Below are 21,776 nucleotides of genomic sequence, written 5' to 3' on the forward strand. Positions count from 1 at the left end.
TGCCTAGACCCAAAGGTGCACACACATTACCCAAAAGCAATCACAGTCGGCCTTCCGTATCCACAGGTTCTACACCCGAGGACTCCATCAACCAACTGTGGGTGGAAAATATTCAGAACTGCATCTGTACTAAACATGGACAGACTTTTTCTTGTCATTATTCCATGGATAGCACAGTATAACTATTCACATAGCATTTACATTGTATTAGATATTATAAGTAATCTGGAGATAATTTAAAGTATACAAGAGGATGTATGATGATTATACACAATACCATCACAGTATAACTATTCATATAGCATTTACATTGTATTAGATATTATAAGTAATCTGGAGGTAATTTAAAGTATATAAGAGGATGTGTGGTGATTATACACAATACCATGCTGTTTTTACACGAGGAGCTTGAGTATATGCAGATTTTTGCATATTTGCAGGGTGTCCTAAATATCTGCAGGGGGTCAGTGGATGCTGAGGGATGGCTGCATATGCAATATTTCAGATATATACAGAAGTTAGCAATAGAAATGCTTAGGAATGATTGCAAACACACATAGTCGCACATTCACATTGGTAGCAACACCCCTAATAATAGCCCATATTACCCAAACAATACAGGAAAAGCAAGAGGCACTCACAGACACTCATTGACGCACTCAGGCAATTAAATAAAGTAGAAGCCTCAGAGATAGAAGAGGAAAGGGCACTACTGCCTGTTTCATGATGAAAGGGGCAGCAATTGGACCATCACCTGCTCTGAATATCCTCCAGTTTTTCATAAAGACCCGATTCGTTGGTGGCTTCCACAACATTTGGAGTTTTCTGAGCATCATAAGCTAGCTCCTTAAAGTCAAGGTCGATGCCTTCAAATCTTTTAGAATCCTACAAATAAAAAAAAAATGTGAAAAAAAAATTTAGCAAACTGTTCCCTTTAATTCCAGGAAGCTCCCCACATATCAGAAGCAGAAATCTGTTCCTGGGCCATCCTATATAGCAATTGGACTCCAAGGAGGAAATATGTTACCTTGAAACAGAAGTTCTCAGACATCTCAGTCATGAAACCCCTTGATTTAAAAAAAAAAAAATTGTTGAAGAGTCCAAATGGCCTTTGTTTATGTACCAAACATGTCGATCAGTATTTTATGTCTTATAGAATATTTTTTTAAAAACCTTACAATATTTAATTTATTAAAAAATAATAAACCCAATATGATAGCAAAAAATAATGTTTTTTAATCTAAAACAATTATATTTTCCAAAACAAAAAAATAACTTAGAGAAAAAGTGGCATCCTTTCACTTTTCTTTTTTCATTAAAATTTAGTGACTGACTTAATAGAAGTTAGTAGGATCCTCACATCTGCTTCTGCACTGTTTGGTGATACTACAGCCTCCATAGCTCCATTGTACATTCATAGAAGAATGAGAGTAACAAAAGCAAATGATGTTTCAGTATGATCTCTAAAATGGTTTTATTTTCGAGCATCCCTTCGAAAGGTGTCAGGGACTCCCCACCCCCACCTCAGGCATAAAATACATGATTCCTAAGATGAGTGGATCTAATGTGTTTTCTAGGCTCATGAAAATATTTATATAGCCAAAGTAAAACTTTAATTAGATGCCATCATCTATCTCCCTCTGCAAATACATACAACCTTGCAATGTCGGTATGATGATTGAGAGACTAATATATGCAAAGCATTTCAGCCCAGCATCTGGCACTTAGCAGGAATGTGTGGTTTTATTATTATGAAACAATAATCATAAAGGTATGTGCTCTGTGCATTGCTTTAATGAACTCTCTGAAGTAGGTACCAGAATTTTTCCTAATTTACAGATGAGGAAACCAAAACACTAAGAGGTTAAGTAATTTTCCCAAGGTCCCACAGCTGAAGGTGAGAGAGTTAGGACTGAAGCCCAAACCTGCCATTCTTGCCCCCTGTGATCCACATCATCTCCCAGGAAGGCTTAAAAACTAGAGGCTAGGTAAATTATGCTCCCTTAATAAGATGTTCTGCTCATATTAAAAATGAAACTGCATCAAGGTTATAGTATTGAAAATATCTAGTAGGGATGTTTGAATGAAAAGAGCTGAACAGGAAATTGTAATTACACTGAGGGCAATTATGTGAAAATAGGTATATACATGCACAGAAGTTGGAAGATATTCACAATAAAAGAAAATAGTTACCAGTGGGGGTGAGAGATTATGACTGATTTTATTGTGCTTTGAAATCCCTTCTGTTATATTGTTAATACAAAGAAAATAAATGTATTTTCACGCTTTGTACACAACCTTGTGGCACTGTTTAGATACTAAGTCCTTTAATATTTTTAATGAAAAGTTCTCAAACATCTCCTACCAAAGTCTCCACCTATGTTCTTGTCTGCTTCTAATTAAGCCTGCTCCTCTTCAATCGAAGGCATTTGAGATAAATAAAATCTGGCTTATTCAATAAGGCTTAATTACAACTGCTATGACAGAATGTCCTGTTAATTTTCACTGCACGTGTACAACCCCTAATCTACATTATTACACTAACTGTGCTTTTGTACCATGAGATGGAAAACTGCAATGTTCTGATGGGTTGTGCTTTAATTTCTCAACAAGACCCGGACAACCAGTGACATTTTAGAATCACACTAATTTGTAAGCAAAGAACTCAAGGTGCTGAAGATGTTTGGAAAAAAAGAATTGGAGTCCATTGAGGGAGGGGTTAGTGAGCAGCACATTCATTAGGGCTAATTAGAAGGGGCAAACACAAGAAGAACACGTATTTTAGGGAAATCCATTGTTGAGTATTTAGCTGACAGCTGGCATTGAGTGTGTTGGCACAGACCAGGGGTTTACAGAATGGCTCATTGCTGAGAAAGGAACTTGAATTTGTCTGGAAACTCATTTTTGGTTAGTACCTGCATTTTAATGATCTACAGAGCAGCCCATGAGGAGCTCACTCCAAACAATATTTGCTAATATTTTCCACCTCCGTTCTTGTGTGCATTTAAAAGGAGAGAGGAAAAAAATAGAAAGATAAAACCAATTCTCCTTTCTTTTTTCTATGCATCTAAAGACAAACTGATCAGTGTGCAGTGCATTTCATCTCCTCTCTTATCCTCTGCTTGATTTTTTGGTGGTAGATGTGGTTAGTTTGTGGGAAGAGCCCTCCAAAGCAAGGAGGCAGAAAAGGAAAGAATCCAGATAGTGTAGGACCTGGGCCAGAGAATAGACAGAGTGGGATTTCCTTAGCACATACCTGGGGCAGCTGAGCCCGGATATCATCGGATCCAATGAATATACTTTCCAGGTGAGACCATGTGCGCTGCACCTCAAACCAGGTAGAGATGACAGCATCCGCTGTGGACAGCTTCTTCTGCCAGCCAGACACTTCCTCCAGGAAGAAAGCAACATACTTGGACATCATCAGGTTCTGAAGTTGGACTTGATTGTCCTCCAGAACCTCAATGAGGTCCTCATCAGACTGCAACAAGGGGACATTGGTCCGTGGGTGGGGCTCATATTGGAATTCCATGCCAGCCCAGGTGGTCTGCAGCTCCTTTAAGATCTTCTCCATACCCATCTCCTTGACGGCCTTGTCCACGATGCCCCGGACCTCATCCTCAAAGTGGTGCAGCTGGAGCTGCAGGAGGTGTGCAAGGGTGGTGTCCTTGTCCATGGTGAAGGTCATGCCCGTGGCCTGCACCAGCTGCCACCAGTGCCGCTCCCGGATGGCTGGATTCTGCAGCTCTGCCACAGCCCTTAGGGAGGTCAGGGTGTTCAACACGGTGCTTTCTAGTCCTGTAAATGCATCCCAGGCCCTTACCTCCTTGTCAAGGTTACGAATGTGCCGGGTGAACTTTTTGCACTCCAAGTCCATGGTTTCCACGTTGATATCCTTCCACGCAGTGGTCTCCCAGGCATGGATGCTGGAGGTCACCATCCCAATGGTGTCCCAGAGCTCCTTCAGCTGGCAGGCTTCCTTCCTGCATTGGCGCAGTTGCTTGTATTCGGGAACATTGACCTCGAACAAGCTGGCGGACTCGGAAATGGAAGCCATGGTGGATTCCATCTGCTGGATCTTGATGTGCCAGGCGTCCAGCATTGGATGCGGCTCGATGCTATCAAACCTACAAAACACAATGTGTTCCCTTGGTAAGTACAACACACAGGGTTGGACTCCTAGAATCTCCAAGGTAATACCAGATGACATCTTTAAATGCTTGGTATTCTAGGGAAGAGCAGTGACTTTCACCAAACCTTCTAACCTTGGAAAGAAAAGACTTTCAGGCAAGGTTGGGGTATGGGAGCATTCAAGGGGAACACCAGGTTTCGATCCTGTCTTCACACCTGAGAAGGTAACAAAAATATTGCCTAGTCAGATGTAGAAGGAAACACCTCCATTAAAACCTCTGTCCTTTATTTAGCTTATGCAAGACTACTTGACCTAAAACAGCATGGTCATGTTCTTGCAGAAGCTGGAAAGCCACAGCCCCTTCCAGAGAACTAGTGGTGGTCAGTCTTTAAGTGAGAGAACTGCTCCATCTAGGGCCATGGCTCTCAGTCTTGGCTAAAAGGATCTTCTAGGCACTTTAAAAGATCCTTATGCCCAGACTTCTCCCTAGACCACTTAAATGAGAATCAATGGAATTGGATCCAGGATCTAGTATGTTTTCCAACTCCCCTGGTGATTCCAATATGCCAGGGAGGAGCTCACTCCAGTAGATTACATCAGCATTAGATTATAGTGACCCAACTTGGAGAACCACTGTTAATGGCCATGAAGGCTGAGTTCAAAGTCCTCACTGGAGCCCTAAATAGTTACAGTACCATTTGGTGGTACTGAGGACTGAACCCAAGGATGTTCTATCACTGAACCATATGCCCTTCCTTCCTTCCTTCCTTCCTTCCTTCCTTCCTTCCTTCCTTCCTTCCTTCCTTCCTCTCTCTCTCTCTCTCTCTCTCTCTCTCTCTCTCTCTCTCTCTCTCTCTTGACATGGTCTCACAAAGTTGCTGAAGCTGGCCTTGAACTTATGATCCTCCTGAGTCACTGGGATTACAGGTGTGCACCAGCAAGTACGGTGTTTCTTAGGATATGGAGGGGAGGTAGAAAGGAAGAGAATGACACACAAGTTCTTTTTTTTTTTTTTTTGAACTGCCCCTTCTTTCAGTAGCCTTTAGAAATGTGTGACTTTGGAAATGGAAAGTCATCGTAATTAAAGTCATTAAGTCATCTACCTGAACTGCTTGCCACTTATGCCAGGTTACCAGGTGACACAGTGACAGTTAGGCATATCGTTAAATGAGTGTCAGATTAACTTGGATGTGTGTTATGTTTTGATTCCCACTCATTCATCTAAATCCTTTTGGCTCATAGACTGTGGTTGTAGATCTACATCATAATAGAGTGAGACTGAACATCACTTCTCTGTCAGTGATATTCCTCAGCTCCAAGGTATTTCAAAGCAGAACACAAGCCTGGAGTTTTCAGAGTTGAAGAGCACCTTCTGTCTGCATAGATGAGAAGATTTATCTCCTGTGTGGAGTAGCAGATGAAGGACTAGCTGGAAAGAAGGGAAACATCTTCATGGCAAGTGACCCACAAACCAGGATCACCAAACGAGAGGATTATTTTGTGCATTCCTTTTCAGAGACTAATTGTTGGTCTGTGTAGGTTCCACTTTTTATCTTGACTAGAGGGAACTTGGAATGTGAAATCAGCCTCTCGGTGTTAGTACAAGATCTACAAAATTCAGGCAAACTCAAGAAGCCTGTTTAATTTACTAATGGACTCTGATCCAGAATAACTTATTAGATATGATCTATTAGAGTATTTGCTTGGTACACAGAATATAATAAATGCTTGCTAACAATTCCTTCCATATCATGTATGAACATCCTTAAATCAATGTTGGTTCCTTAAATATTTGTAAGAGGTAAGTATTTGTCATACCTATTTCAAACTTCATTCACCCTCTTGGCATAATTTTTGTTTATTCTTTAAATTTGTAGCTAGTCATCTTCCATAGCTCAATGTGCATAAAAAGGTTATTTGGCCTAAGCTTTGAAAGGAACTTCTAGACATGAGGACACATAGTCAGTCCTCTTACCATTTCAAAACTTTAGGGCAAATTGTCAGAATATTCATATACTTGATTCATGTGTCTAATAAATCCAAAGCAGTTCTCGAAACCTGGGGGTAAATGATACAGCTTAAGAACAAGAAATTGGTAGGAAGGAAAAGGGTGTGCTGAGTCTTTGAAACTGAAATAATAATGCAAAGAGTATTTGAATCCCAAAGAGAAATGGCTGAGCAGTCTGCATGAATAAAATTATAATTAAGAGGAATGGAAATATGGTGCTCCTGTGCATGATCTTGAAAGAGTGATTGATGTGGGCTGCACCCAAACGTGAGCTTAGGGAGAGAGAGAGAATAAATGACTTCAGTTGATTTTTGGGGGGGGAAGCTAGTTGTTGATCAATGTCAATGTCAGTACCATATCTGTACAGAGGAGGAAGGTAGGCACACCTTTGCATAATCCCCAACAGGTACATAAATCTCAGCCTGTCCCACCCTGAACTTGTGATCCTCAGTCCTTCGCATTCTGTTCCTGCCCATCTCAGTGGACAGTGGAGCAGTACCGTCTTCTACCTACTTGTCCATACTGAAAGACGTGGTCTCCTCTTCTCCCTCATTGCCACCCATCCTCAATCAGTTCTGCTGATTCTCTCTCAATTCCACTTCTCTCTCTCCATTATCTCTTCCACTGCTTCAGTTCAGGCCTTCCCACTTCTCATCTGGGATGTTGTAGCCTCCTTTCCATTAAGTACCTGGTCTTGAGTCTGTCTTGCTGTGGCTTGTCCATACCCACACACAGTAGGATTTATTTTATGGGTGGGTCCCTGACTTACGATGGTTAGACTTTGAGTTTTTTGATCTTGGCATGGTGAAAACATACTATTCATTCAATAGAACCTGTACTGTAAATTGTGAATTTTGATTTTCTCCAGGCTGACACTCTCTCATGAAGCTAGGCAGCCTCTGTGAGTCTCAGGTGCCAGTTAACTCCATGACTGTGAGGGGAAAGAGCAAAGACTCTACAGTGAGCCATGTTGCTGGGTGGGGTGCATTAAATACGTACTCAATGTGTACTATCTGGACACAATTCCATTGGTTGTCCAGATGTTTCTGGAAGTTTTCAGCCTCTCTGCCTTGGAATATATATATAATTCTCTTTTCTAGAATACCCTCACTTGACTCTCCTTTTTTTTTTTTATCCCAAACTGCTCTTACATACTTGCCATTGGCTCAAACGCATTTTCTTCCAGAGAGTACGAGCTGCCTCAGTTAAGATGGTAGCCAGTATATGAATTTTATTACTCATTATTGAAAGTGTTCATGAGGCAGTAAATCTTGGAGGTCATAGAATGCATTTATCTCAAACTCCCAATACCTATGACACTTTTTGCTAAGTCCACTGTTGAGATCACAGCTTTATCTACTCTACAGAAGCCTAATCGGGTGAATGAGTCAGAATAACTGAAAGAACAGGGTCAACCTGAACAAATATCATGGCTTAGGATATGGATATGTTCTTGAGAGATTGAAAGACTCTTACTGCTCTTTTCTCCAGCTTTTGAAGAGACAACAGACACTGCTCCAACAGAACCAAAGCCCTTCTTTCCTCACAGCTGTCTGCTGTGAGGTCATTTGGAAGGCCTCATTTTCCTCTAGTGGTCACAGATAGAGGACAGCTGCCAGTGGGAGGGTATCTTCAAGAAGGATACCCAGCTCTTCACAGACTCTGCTTGCCAGCTGAAAACACTAATGGTCTCCATTCACCTGGAGCTCACAGACAAAGAAATCCCTGGGTTACCTTGGTCTTGGTATAAGAGGATTGTACATCATGGAGCCATTCTTTAAGGTCAGCAAGACTATGCTCAAGGTCAGAAAGACCAAAGTGAAGTGGGGAAACTGCCAGAAGCATGCAGCATTCCTTCTATTTATGAAGAAGGAATTAATCGCCAATTTCAAGAGTTGTAGAAAGTCCTTGCATCTGGGTACGGAAGTTTAGCAAATTACTGTGAAATGTGAAAACTCAGCTTGGCATATGCTGGTATAATTTAAAGTTAAGAACTAAAGGAGAAAGTGAAATTTGACTTGGACATGAAGAAGAGGGAATCTCCACCCAAGCAACCTGTCAGATGGCAAGGGCCTAAGAAGATACTTACTTTCCTTTTCCTTCTCCAGGACTAGGACATCAGAACCTGGGCTAACTTGTGCAACCTAACCTGAAACAGAAACTTCCACTTACAGAGAGATGCACCAGTCTGCAGTTTAGAAATTCATAAATGTTCTAAAATTGAAGGAACCCTTACACACCCAGTATCCAACCGTTCTAAAAACTCTCAAGCACCAAAGTAAGAAGCAAAATACACGAGTTGACACTGTTTAAGATTCCCCTTAGCAATAAATCCACGATTCTGCTCCAGTCCTAATGGTTTTCTTGACAAGAAGAAAAATACATCAAAATTGCAGTAACGTTTGGTTTCCCGCACTGCTGTGAGCAGTTCTTTTCAAAGCATTCTCTTCTAAAGATTCATCTGCATGTCAAATTAACAGATGTGAATTTGGAAAACCCAGCTAAGAGTAGCAATATCCTAACAGCCAGCAGATACGAGTGCAAAGAAGAAAAACAAATGCAGCTATTAAATAAAAATAAAATAAAAACCCAACAGCTGATCAATACACACACATGATCTAACAATGAATGGGGGATACCAGGTTCATAACACACATACAGCAGTGTAGGGATTCTGACTGTGGAAATATACAGGGAAGCATTCCTCTGGTAAGCAAACTCCCAGGGGGTAATAGGAACCCTGTTTCCCATGCTTAGGATGCTCTGCAGTTTCTCCTAAGAACCAATAAGATAACTAATTACATGTGCAATATCTAGCTGCTGTGGCAATACCCTGCATGAGGAGGCTCTATGCTAGTGTCTTATCAGCCTTGACCTTGATCTCAGGCACATAGCTCTTGGGAATAAAGGAACTTGCTTGCAAAATAACTACAATGTTTCACCAAGCCCTGGTGCTCCTGGACCTGCCCACCTAAGGGTAACTTCAGACAATGGGCTTTCTTGAGAGCTGCACAAAGCTCCTAACATTGCGTATTGTAACTGCAAAATATAACTGGAGAATAAGCAATCTTATTGATACAATAAATAATAATGTACTTTTACCACTTGCAAAATGTAACTGCGGAATAAGCAACCTTATTTGATACAATAAACAATAATGTAGTTATGCCACTAATGACCTAATGTAACCTATTGGTATAAATAAATCTGACTGCTTAGAGGAGCAGCCATCTTTCCTGCCTCTGCACCTTATCTCTGTGTCTCTTTTTATTCTCATTATACAACAGCCCACCAGTGCGGGTTTCTTTTGTGCTGTCTTAGAAGTCTCTCTGGGAAGACAATTTTGCAAACATTTGTGGAATTTGTGTGAATGTTTTTGAAGAGGCAGTTGAGGCAAAAAATATAATGTTTATGACTGCTGCCATTGAGGAGATTGTGGATAACACCAGGTAGCTCAAGAGCCCACTTTCCCTCACCAGCACGGACTCTTCACAGACAGTGCTCAACCTTGAAAATTCAATTGCATGCCCAAAAGACAGCCAAAAGAATAAGGCTCGGACTCTGAAAGAATAATCCTCAAGTGAGTTCTACAAAATGTTTTGAGCAATAGATGTTTCTTTGGAACAAGGTCTTGGTTCCTAAGGCAATGATTCCAGGACACAGATTCATTTCGAGTTTGATTCCCTGGCATGATTGTTTAAAGGAAAATAGTTGCTGTCATTTATAGAGTGGTGGTTCTCAACCTTGGCTGTACGTGGAATCACCTGGGGAGCTTCCCAAAACACTGACACACAGGTTTCACCCAGAGAGTCTGTAGGATAATCTGGATATTGGTTGTTTTAAAAGCTCCCCAGGTGATTCTTGTGTGCAGCCTAAGATGGCAGCACAATTGCTTTCAAGTTGTGTGTTTAATATATTTATACTTTATGTGTAGTTCTGTCTGTCCCTGACTCTTAATGGACTTTTCTTGTTCTTTACAGCACCAAGAATAAAGCTTTGAAGGTGGCAGCTGCTTGGTGAACGTCAGATGAATGAATGATGAGAATGAGCTCCTACTGAGGGTGGTGGGGAGAAGGGTGTGAGGAGAAACTGGTCAATGGATACAAAAATCACAGCCACCTGGAGGGATAAGGTCTAGTGCTTCATCACACAGAGGGGTGGCTGTAGTCATGAGTACTGTGTGACATAATTCAAAACAGCTGGAAGAGAGGAGTCTGAGTTTTCTCATCACCAAGAAATGATAAATGCTTGAGATGACGCATAGCCTCAGTGTCCCGAGTTGAGCATTCAACAAAGTATAAATGTATCAACACATCACACGGGACCCTATTAATGTTAGGGTCTGTAAACAAGTCAGGATGGCGCCTGGCATTTTGCCAGAAGGAGTGGTTTGTGAAGTAACACCATCGAGCCATTAGTGTGGAGATTCCTTATTGGTTGACTGCTGTATCTAGTTTATGTTAATTAAGATAAGCTGTGTGTAATGAATATATACCCCTCCTGTCCTACAATAAACGGCTCCCACTCCTGCTGTATCAATGTACACAAGTTGCTCCTCATCCCCCGGCTATTTTGCTGCAGCTGGAGAGCGGCATATTAAAGACATGCAGTTGTTATCTGTGAATTAAAAATAAATTGACAGAAAGAATAGGCCTTAGCTGGGTGTGGTGCACACCTGTAATCCCAGCAGCTCGGGAGGTTGAGGCAGGAGAACTGCAAGTTCAAAGCCAGCCTCAGCAATGGCCAGGTCTAAGCATGTCAGTGAAACCCTGTTTCTAAAAAAAAAAAAAAAACAATAGGGCTGGAGATGTGGTTCAGTGGCAGTGGTTGAGTTCCCCTGAGTTCAATCTCTGGTACCAAAAAAAAAAAAAAAAAAAGAGAGAGAATAGTCCTTTGCTAAGTTTCCCAGAACAGAGACTTTCCTAGACATGACACTTTGAGTCAGAACAGAACCAGCACGCCACCAGAGTTGGTCACCATGTTGTCAGCCACAATGTTTAACGCTTACAGAAGTTCTCTCTTTCATCCTAATCGTAGGTAGATACTATGATTATCTGCATTGTACTGAAGGAAACTGAAACACAGAAGTATTAAGTAACTTGCCATAATATAGGAATAAGTAGTAGTTTGGAAATTAGACCCCAGAAAGCCAGAAGCTTCAGTCATTATGCTACATTCCCCCAAAATAAAGTTGTAATATTTTTTGTTGTTTAGTTTGTTGATTTGTTATCTTTTAACTTTCATTTTCTCTTCTTTTTTTTTTTTTTTTTTTTGGTGGGGAGGGCTGGGTATTGAACCCGGGGAGGGTTCTACCACTGAGCTACTTCCCCAGCCCTTTTTATTTTTAAATTTTGAGATAGGGAGATAGGGTCTCACTAAGTTGCTGAGGATGTCCTCAAAATTATAATCCTCCTGTCCCAGCCTCCCGAGTTGCCGGGATAACAGGCATGTACGCCCTTGTGCACGACTTCTTTTACTATTTCTGTGGATAAGTAATATTTGAAAATGAAAAGGTTTTTCATTCCTTACATAGGACATTTCCAAATCTGTCTACCCAGCAAGAAGCTCAGCTCTGGGAAACAGAGAACAGATCATAGAGCTGGAATGAAGGGAGGAAAGCTACTCCAGCTAGCATATTGGTAGACAAAGGACCATTCAGAACCACTTGTCCTCCTGGATGGAGCCCTTGATGCCGAGCTGTGCACTGGGAGCCTGATAGACTTCTCTACCAGGAGGGGAAGGTGCCGAGAAAGGGACCCAGGTGTGTGTGCCAGGTGTGCACGTGTGAATGGTCTTCCATCCAGTGGTTGCTGTATTTGTGTAAAAACTTACAAGTAGAGAGGGGCCCAATATTACAAACGCAGAGAAAACTTCCCAAAGAAATCCCTCACCTGAATCTTTCCCTTAGGCTACCAAAATGCCTTTCAACATAATTGAATGTTTTTAATTTGCCTTTTTTTTCCAACCCAAAGAACAGAAGTGTGTAAGAACTTAGAATGCTAAAGTTTTAGTGAAATCCTGAAATCACTTTACCACAGGTGATACCCTTGCAAATGGAGACATAGAAGGTTCTAGATTATTTTTAAAAGAAAAAAAACATCCATATAACCTTTGATCATGCAGGTCACAATAGGACTCTGCCCACATTAGCACCACATCTTCACCAAAGGGCCTACGTGGAAGCAAATACCATTGACAAGTTTTCATCTGCTGAAAAGTGGCAGTAAGACCACCAGTGACTTAAAGACTACAATGTCCACAGGAGAGAGGGCAGCAGGGGCAACGGTGGTCCATACCGGAAGGGGGCTTCCTTGTGGAATTGCTCCCAGAATTGCTGTTGTTCCAGGTCGAAGGCTGTGCACCTCTGGCGGAGGAGGGTCACTTCGTTCGCCTGCAGAGGGGCCACCTGCTGCCTCACAGTAACAGCCATCTTCTTTATGTTGCTCCATTTCTCAGGCAGCTCCTGCAAAGCAGACCTCAAAGTGGTCAGAACCACAGAGCTCCCTCCTCCTGCAGGCCTGAAGCTGGACTTCGCCGCGCTGTGCTCATCTCTGCTCTGGGATCATACATGATGTGGGGATTTCACTCACCCTTCTCCAAGTGCCTGACTTACCCCGCTGTGGCCTCCTCTCTCCACTATGGCCTCCTCCTGACTCCCTCTCACCTTCAGCCTCCAACCCTGCAACTTTTGCTCTTTTCTTTATTCTGGCTCTCTGATTTTCTTTTATGCCCCACATTTCCTCAGAGACCATCTTAAAAATCACTCAGACCTGCTTGTTTCCTCCAAATCAGAAAGTTGGCTTATCTCTAATTCTGGGGGAAAAAATTATCTTCTTTCATATTAATTCTCTTACATATCCCCAGCATCACATTTTTCTGCATTTATGGAGTTTCTAGAATGTGCTGGACATTACATTGTGCTACATATAATAGTTCCTTGAGCAATCATCGGACCCCATTTTTCAATTATTTCACCCCACTTTGCCCCACTCACAATCCTAATACTTCTCTTCTTATTGGTGCATTATAATTATGCCTAATTATGGGATTCATTGTGATAGAGGCACACATGCATGGTGCATATTTGATCTGCTTCATCTTCTACACCCTTTCCTTTCCCTCTCTTCGTCTCCTCAGGTTTCCTTCCTATAGTCTGTGGGTGTCTCTTCTATTTCTATGAGGTTCCTTTTGTCCTCACTAGGTGCCCTATGTGAGACAGAACGTGTGAACCTTGACTTTCTCAGTCTGGCTAATCTCACTAAGGAAACATAATTTCCTTCTTCTTTATAACTGAATAAAAGTCCAGTGCACATACACACACACACACACACACACACACACATTACATTTTCTTTATTCATTCATCTGTTGATGGACACCCATGTTGGTTCCCTAACTAGGCTATTGTGAGTTATGCTACCATAAACATGGGTATGCCTATATCACCATAGTACAATGACTTCAATTCTTTGGGATAAATACCAAGGAGGAGTGTAGCTGGATAATATGGTGGTCTTTTGAGCAACCTCCAGGCTGATCTCCATGGTGGTTGTACTAACGCACATTCCCGCCAACAGTGCATAAGTGTTGCTTCCCAGCATTTATTATTTGTATTCTAAACTTCTATTTCTTTTATGAAGAACACACGAACACACTGACCTCCAGTTGCTCAAACACGGCTTCCGGCAACTCTTGTTCATAGGTCTTCAACAATTCGATGGTTTGCTTGAGGGGCTCAAACATCTCATCAGTGCTGTTCTGTCGTTCTTTAAGAGCCATAAGGTGTCCCATGATCTCAACCAATCCTTGGAAATCTCCTTTCTCGACTTTCTTGAGCAAGCCAATCTCGCTACTTTTTATAAAAACTTCAAGGTCAGCCAGGCTGGTGACATAAACAAAACATGAGAAACTGAGAAACTGATGTGACTCCCTTTTTGAAAAAAACCAGCCTCTACCTCAGAGCAAGACCTGTCCAAAGCGGGAGGGGGATGACCCAGCATTCCTAGGCACATAGCCACCCTACTGAGTCATTTGTCCTAAATAACAGGAAAGGCCTGTGGAGCCAGATACCCCTAACTACAGTAACCAGATAGCCTTGACTCAGCAATGCAAGACTAAAGAATGCTTGAGACCTAATTTCGGACCATAGCAATAACCAATCAGAGTGAGACAAGGAAAATACCTGAAATGCCAGATGACCCCCCAGTAGTTTATGGTGGTTGATAACATGTTGGGAAACCATGTAGTTTAGCACGTACACCCCTTGTGGCTTAAACCAGTCAGTTCAAAGGAATCCCCCTCTTATATTAACCAATTACCCTTACCCAACTTGTTCCCGCCAGTGAATGTGCTAATCAATGTTAAGAGTTGTTTGATTTTTCCAAAGTATGAAATGACTTGCTGTGTGAGTTGTGATGCATAGATTAGCCCCCCCAAAACTATAAATCCTCACTGAACTAAAAGCCGGGACTCACTCCTCAGGACTGCTGTATCGGAAATGGTTGTGAGTCCAGGCTCGAGCTTGCAATAAAGACTCTCATATGATTGCACTGGATTCGGCTCCTGGGGGTCTATTGGGGTCCCACGAATCTGGCATTACAAAGCCAATCTCCTTCCACTTTTAGAAAGGGATATTTACTTTATTTCCTGTTATGGTTTGGATGTGAGGTGCCCCCCAGAAGCTCATATGTGAGACAGTGCAAGAAGGTTTAGAGGAGAAATGATTGGGTGATGAGAACCTTAACCCAATCAGTGAATTAATCCACAGAGGGGATTAACTGAGTGGTGACAGAAGGCAGGTAGGGTGTGGCTGGAGGAAGTGGGCATGGGAGGCATGCCTTTGGGGTACATATTTTGTATCTAGCAAGTGGAGTTTCTCTCTGCTTCCTGATCACCACGTGAGCAGCTTCCATCTGTCCTATTCTTCCACCACGATGTTCTGCCTCATCTTGAGCCCTGAGGAATGCAGCCAGCTGTCTATGGACTGAGACCTCTGAAACCTTGAGCCCCCAATAAGCTTTTTCTCTTCTAAAATTGTTCTTGTCATATATTTTAGTCATAACAGAGAAAAAGCTGGCTGAAACACGTCCCTAACAATAATAGCTATTGTTACAGACAGCTTACCATGTGCCAGGCACTGGCTGGGTAGACCTGTGCGCTGAGATGAATAGGGTGTTTGTCACCGGTGGGAAAACTATGAAAGACCAAGGCTGAGACTTGTGCCATTAGAAAGAGCCTCAGAAGACAGGGCATCTGAATGTGCTGTGTAGCCTCAGGCAGGATCCTGAACCAGTAAAAGGTTATTAATGGAACAACTTGTGCAATAAGGTCTACAAGTGAGTCACATCAATATTAACTTCCTGAGTTTTGTCATTTTACTATTGCTAGATCAGATGTTAAACAGGAACTCTTTGTATTATTTTTGTGTTTTTTTTTGCTAAGTCTGAAATGATCTTAATGTGGTGAGTCCAAAAATAAGACAATTTTTTTTTTAATGTAAATGCTCTGGCCTCTGAAGTCACACATATTTGCGTTTCGTTTTGACACTTATTAGATAATGGGACCAGGGCCAAGTCATTTAACAACTCTGAGCCTCAGTTTCTTTACCCAGATGATTGGACAAATGATTTCATTCTCTCTAGGGATTGTGAGAGTTAAATGAGGTTCATTCTGTAACTCAACAAATATTCACTGAGCATGTATTGTGAGGTTTAGTTACTTCCAGATCTCGAGGTAGAATGATAAATAAGATGAAGTCTCTGCTTGTAGGAAGCTTATTTTTAGTGAGAAAAGTAATAGGAAACAAATAAATAGAATAAATTGTGTATTTTCAAATAGTAATGAGTGCTAATGAAAAACATCAGAATAAAGGAATGAAAACTCATGATAGGACTGTTTGTTGTGGGATGGTAGCAAAGACTTTGCTACGAGGTGATATTGAGGTAGAAAAATAATTAATGTAAAGGAGTGAGCAAAAAAAAAAAAAATACATGGGAGAAGAGAACTCCAGACAGAGAGAATGGCATGAACAAAGGTACTGGGGCTGGGTTAACTTTGGTTTGTTTGGGGGAAAGGGCAAGAGTAATGGTGGCAGAAGCCTAAAGGTCACAGGAAGAGGCCAAAGAAAAAGATTCGGAGGACTAATGAGGGGTCAGATAACATAGGGCCTTATTGGCTATAATTCCAGATTTTATTCTAATTAGAAGAATTCTGAGTAGGAGCATGACTGATCTAATTTACATTATGAAAAGATCTGTAACTGAAGGACAACAGATTTTAGCTTTGCAGGTTGTGTTGCTGGCGATGGCGGCAATGTTGGCGGGAAGACAAGAATGCAAGCCAGGAGGGTAGTTGGGGACTATTAGGGTTGTCCTGGTGAGGAGGTTGCCTTTGACCTGGATGGTGGAGGTGAGATGAGGTCAGATTCAAGATAATTTTGTACATGGAGCCAACAGGGCTCAAGGAGGGATTGGATGAGAGGTGTAAGGAATTGAGAAAAATAAACATGACCCCCCAGGGCCATGTGGTAAAGGGTGACATCATTTACAGACATGAGGAAGTAATAGGAGAGGCTAGTTATTTTTGTGTGTGTGGGAAACGGAAGAGGAATATGTCTTGAATATCTTACATCTGTGATCGCTAGCAGACACTAGACACCAAGGCAGATATTGATTAGGAAGTTAGGTGTAAGTCTAGAGTTCCAGAGAGATGGAACTTCAAAACAGAAACTTGGCAGTTATCAGCACATTTGCTTTTAGTTTCATCCATTGATTTATTCATTGTTGTAGTGCTGGGGATGGAACCTAGGGCCTTCGCACATGCTTGGCAAGTGCTCCACCACTGAGCTACACCCTCAGCCCCATGGAGGTTTTTTCAAGCACAATGCTTGTAGATAAAGAAGAAAACCCAGGACTGAGGCTACCATAATTTTAGTATTTTGAGGATTTGGAGATGAAATGAGCCCAGAAAAGGAGATCAAGAAGGTATAGCCAACCAGGTACAGGGGCGCATGCCTAGAATCCTAACTACTCAGGAGGCTGAGGCAGGAGGATTGCAAGTTCAAGGCCAGTCTCAGCAACTTAGTGAGACTCTGACTCGAAATTAAACTATTTTTAAAAAGGCCCAGCTAATGAGATGCAAGGAAAAGAAGAAAAGAGAGGAATTACAGAAGGCCACATGAAGATCCTGTTTGGGAAATTGGGAGGATTAACTGTGCCAAATATAGCTGAAGAGTCAAAGTAAATGAAAACATGGTGACCACTGGGCTCAGCCACATGAAAAGTGCTGGTCATTTTGACAAGAAAGGTTTCCGTGGGGCCATAATGGCAAAGGCTGATGGACGGTAGTCAGAGGATGACAGGCTTCCATCTATAGTTGAATGGAGTTCATGAAAATATGAATAATCCTCTCGAAAAAATAACTGAAATACTTAGGTGAAGACTTCAAACTGGATTTAAAATGCATCTCTAAAGTGCCATGAAGTGAAGGAATCTCTAGAGGCTGAAAATAAGAACACTTGGAGGTAGGCAGGCTCTACAGTCGCTTTTACATGTTTCAACCAAACCTTGGAAATCTTAAGCTTGTATTTTGGTTGCTTTATGGGCTGAAGAGCAGGTGACTTGGCTTAGAATTCACTCAGTGTGAGGAAACCAATAGGAGGGGACATAAGAGGTTGGGAAACTTGCCAAGGCCTCCGCACTGGGTAGACATAGCAGGTTTCAGTCCAAGTGGTCCAGGCTTGGTAGAGTCCCTTGAGGATTGCCAGGAGCAAATGCAAATCCTTACTGAAGGATGACAACTAGGACCAGTCCTCAAAGGACTCCCCACAGGTAAAATTCCAAAGAATATTATTTTATTGGAAAAAAAATCACAAACCAAATGTGGGGGCACATGCCTATAATCCCAGTGATTCAGGAGGCTGAGGCAGGAGGATTGCAAGTTTGAGGCTAGCCTGGGCAATTTAGTGAGACCATGTTTAAAAAAAAAAAGGAGTGGGGATATAGTCCAATGGTAAAGTATCACTAGCTTTAATCCCTAGGGCCAAACCAAACCAAACCATAAGATGCACAAGGAAAGAAGTCACCATGAGTAGGAGTCAACTAGACAAATAGTAAAATTGATACTGAAAAGATTTCAGATAGTGAAATTCAGATGCAGAAAGAAAAAAATGTAAAATGTGATATGTTTACAAGACATAAAGGTTCTTGTTTAGGGGTCTTGCTTCTTTGCTTCTGTCCCACATAGCAGGAGAAAGTGACCTTCTCTGTAGTTTCTTGGTTATCAATTCAAGACTAAGAAAAATAGCTTCTTCCAACTGTGGCTGATCAGTCTACACAGAAATGCTTTCTTAAGGAACCTACCTCAGAGCCTAGGTAGCTTCTTATGGTCTCTGTGGGTACCTATCCCTGTACCTGACCTGGCCTGACTTGCCCTTTACATTCAAGAATAAATTTGGTGTTGTACTGGGAATGAAGATGTGAATGCTGTGTAGACCTTTGTATGGAAAGACGGATAAAGAAAAATTACAAAATTTACTGAGCTAAATAATCACAATATTGTGAAAGTTAAGATTATTAACTCTAGAATTAGGAGAATAATGTCTTATGGTGACTTTGTTTTTGAAGAGAAGTATAGGAAAAGTTTGTCATATATGTCATAGCATTACAAAAATTATCATAGAGATTAAAGGGCAGTTCCAGGACAATGAAACCAATAATTTTTTGTAGGCCTGTATGTCACCTTCAATAGCACACACAAAAAAAACAATGCTTTTAAGTTGAAAAATCAAAAAGTGTCTAAACAAAATTCTAAAATGTTTTAAATGATTAAATGAAAGAGAAGCTTCAACATTTAAGTAAAGAATAAAAGAGCTTAAGTGCCATCAAAGAAACATTTAGAACAACCAAGTAGAAGATCCCAAAATGGAAAATATAATTAAAATTTATATTTCAAAGATTGGATTAAACTGGAGATGAAGACAAAGTTGAAAGAGAAAATTAGGCTGCTATATGATAGAAATGAAAAAGGAAGAAACGTAAGTTTTAAAACATAGGAGATGGTGAAAAGGTTTGAGATAAGTCTAGCAAGAGCCCTACAAGGAAGAAATCGGGAGAATGGGTTAAAAAAAAAGGGGGGGGGGTAAAAATGTGAGGATAGTCTGGCTAAGAATTTTCTTGGCTTGCTGAAAGACAATGAATGCAATATCAAGATGGTACAAACAGATACTAGGTAGAACGAACATAAAGAAACTCTCATACAGATACTTCAATATGAAATTGTGCATTATTAAAAAAAATCTTAAAATTAGCTTCAGAGCAAAAACACATTTTTTACAAAAAAAAAGAAAGAAAAAAGAAAAAGAAGAGGTAGAATGATGGCTGATTACTTAGCTGCAAAAATGGATGCCAGGAAATAAAATTTCAGCAATCAAAGAAATTTTATTTTTCCAAAACCCTTGTTTTAAAGAACAAGGGCAAAATAAATACACTTCAGATGAAGAAAGAATGAGTGTTTCATTCATAGATCCTTATTAATAAACCAAAATTGATATACTTCAGCAACAGGTCTGTAATGTAGAAAGATATAACGAGCAATGATACTGATAAATATGTTATGAATATAAAAAGTGGGGGGGGGGCTTGGTGGTGGAGGACTAGCCTGGCATGCATAAGATCCTGGATTTGATCCTCAGCATTAAAAAAAAAAAATAAAAAAAGAAATCAGGTATAAATATTTAAAATAATGTATACTTTGAGGAGTTTCAATAAATAATAAAACAACTATCTAAATTATTAGGAATGTAAAGATCTAACTTGATGGATGAACAACAGAGATAGGACTATTCTTGTTTTGTGTTTTTTGAGGATAGTAAACATGCTAGTACAGTTATTTATTTTAAGGGTGCTTACTAAAAAGCTGTGGAATGGGAGACCTACATAGTATGACATTCAAACTAGCGGAGGGAAAAATGAAATAAGAGAAAGGAAAAGAAAACATTTAAAAATTCAATCCAAGAGTAGACTAGAAAGGAGAAAAAAAAGAAAAAAAGAAAAGGAATAGAAAGCACATATTAAAATGGTAGAATTAAATCCAAATATAGTACAGTAAACATTAATGAGGAAAGCCTTCCAGTTAAAGGATAAACATTGTTAAAATGGATAAAGAATTCAGTTCTACACTGATTATAAAAATCTCTTAGCGTAATTGTACAGCAAGGTTCAAAGCTGAAGGATAAAAGAGACACACCAGGAAAATAACACACAAAGGAAAATTGGTTTAATGTAGTTAACTACATTAACACAAGACAAAACAGACTTTATCAAAAGAAATATGGCTAGTGACAAGAAAGATTCTTTAATGTCTGGTTAAATGGTTCAGTTTTTGAGGAAGACATAAAATGTCAAACTCTGTAGGCCCATAGAACATAAACTAAAAATATAGAAAACACAAAGGGACAGAATTACAAGGAGAAATTAGCCACATTTAAACAATTATCTTGGTAGTTGATAAATTAAGCAGATTGAAAAGGTCAGATTTGAGTTGAACAATTAACAAGCTTGATGAAATAGGCATGCACGGAAATTACAGTAGCTATAAAGTACACACTCTTTTCTAATGTGCAAAGAGCATTTATAAACGTTGACTACGCTGCAGTGTACAAAGCAAATTTCGACAAATTTCAGAAGGCTGTTATTACATCCTCTGACCACAATGCAATTAAGTTAGAAATTAAAAAACAGAAATATAACAGAAAAACCCTATGTTTGTACATTTAGGATGCTCTAAAATCATTGTAATGAATATTTCAAATATTGAATACTATATAATAATGAAAATGTTGCTTACTAAAACTTGTGAGATATAAGTAACATTGCATGTAGAGGGAATTTATACCTTAAAATGCTAGCCTTCGAAAAGGCAGAAGGCTCAAAATCAATAAGCAAATCATCTATCTGAAATAAGCCAAATAATAGAAAATAAATCCAAAGGAAGAAGGAAAATTAAATAATAAACATAAAGTAATAAATTATTGAAATAAAAATCAAACTACAGGAAAGAGAATCAATGAGTTTATAAGACAGTTCTTTGTATATCTTTGGCAAGACTAATTAAGAAAGGAAGCCAAAGGCACAAAATAAAAATGAATAGAAATGAAAAGGGTCATACCGTAGGCTCTGCAGAGATTAAACTGTTAAGAGGAAATTATAAATTTCACAACCATAATTTGATGACATATATGAAATGGATACATTTCTAGAAAACATGACTTCCTAAAAGTGCCTTACTAAGGAAGAAGAAATTTTAATATCCTTATAACTATTACAGAAATTGTAGCTTAGAATCCTCTCACAAAGAAAATTACAAGCCCAGATGCCTCTATAAAAGATTTAAATCAAATTTTCAAGGATCAAAAAATTTCAATATTACACCAGCTCTTCCAGAAAATAAACAGGAAGGATTAATTCCTAACTTATTTTATGAACGCAAAACCATGAAACCCAAATCAGACCAAGATAGTATTAAAAGGGAAAACTGAAAGCCCGTCTCCATCACAAACATAGGTACAGCAACGCTCAGCAAGATATTTGCAAACAAAATCAACCACTGGATATATTGGAAAAGATAAAACTTTGTGTT

The 21,776-nt window shown here is 40.1% G+C and overlaps 1 protein-coding gene across 2 annotated transcripts in view; it reads right to left on the reverse strand.

Moving 5' to 3' along the window:
- Dnah9 (dynein axonemal heavy chain 9) overlaps window positions 1-21,776 on the reverse strand; it is a 330,995-nt gene that overhangs the window by 242,280 nt on the left and 66,939 nt on the right. For both annotated transcript variants that reach the window (XM_046420725.1, XM_058571595.1), the window contains exons 18-21: window positions 13,800-14,022; window positions 12,437-12,603; window positions 3,257-4,127; window positions 755-885 (exon numbers count right to left, since the gene is read on the reverse strand). In XM_046420725.1, the coding sequence (XP_046276681.1) occupies window positions 755-885; window positions 3,257-4,127; window positions 12,437-12,603; window positions 13,800-14,022 (1,392 nt within the window). The remainder of the gene's footprint in view (window positions 1-754; window positions 886-3,256; window positions 4,128-12,436; window positions 12,604-13,799; window positions 14,023-21,776) is intronic.

The sequence above is a fragment of the Marmota monax genome, unplaced genomic scaffold (assembly GCF_021218885.2).
Source record: "Marmota monax isolate L192 unplaced genomic scaffold, Marmota_monax_Labrador192_F-V1.1 WCK01_AAM20220418_F8-fsc00274, whole genome shotgun sequence".
Taxonomy (NCBI): domain Eukaryota; kingdom Metazoa; phylum Chordata; class Mammalia; order Rodentia; family Sciuridae; genus Marmota; species Marmota monax.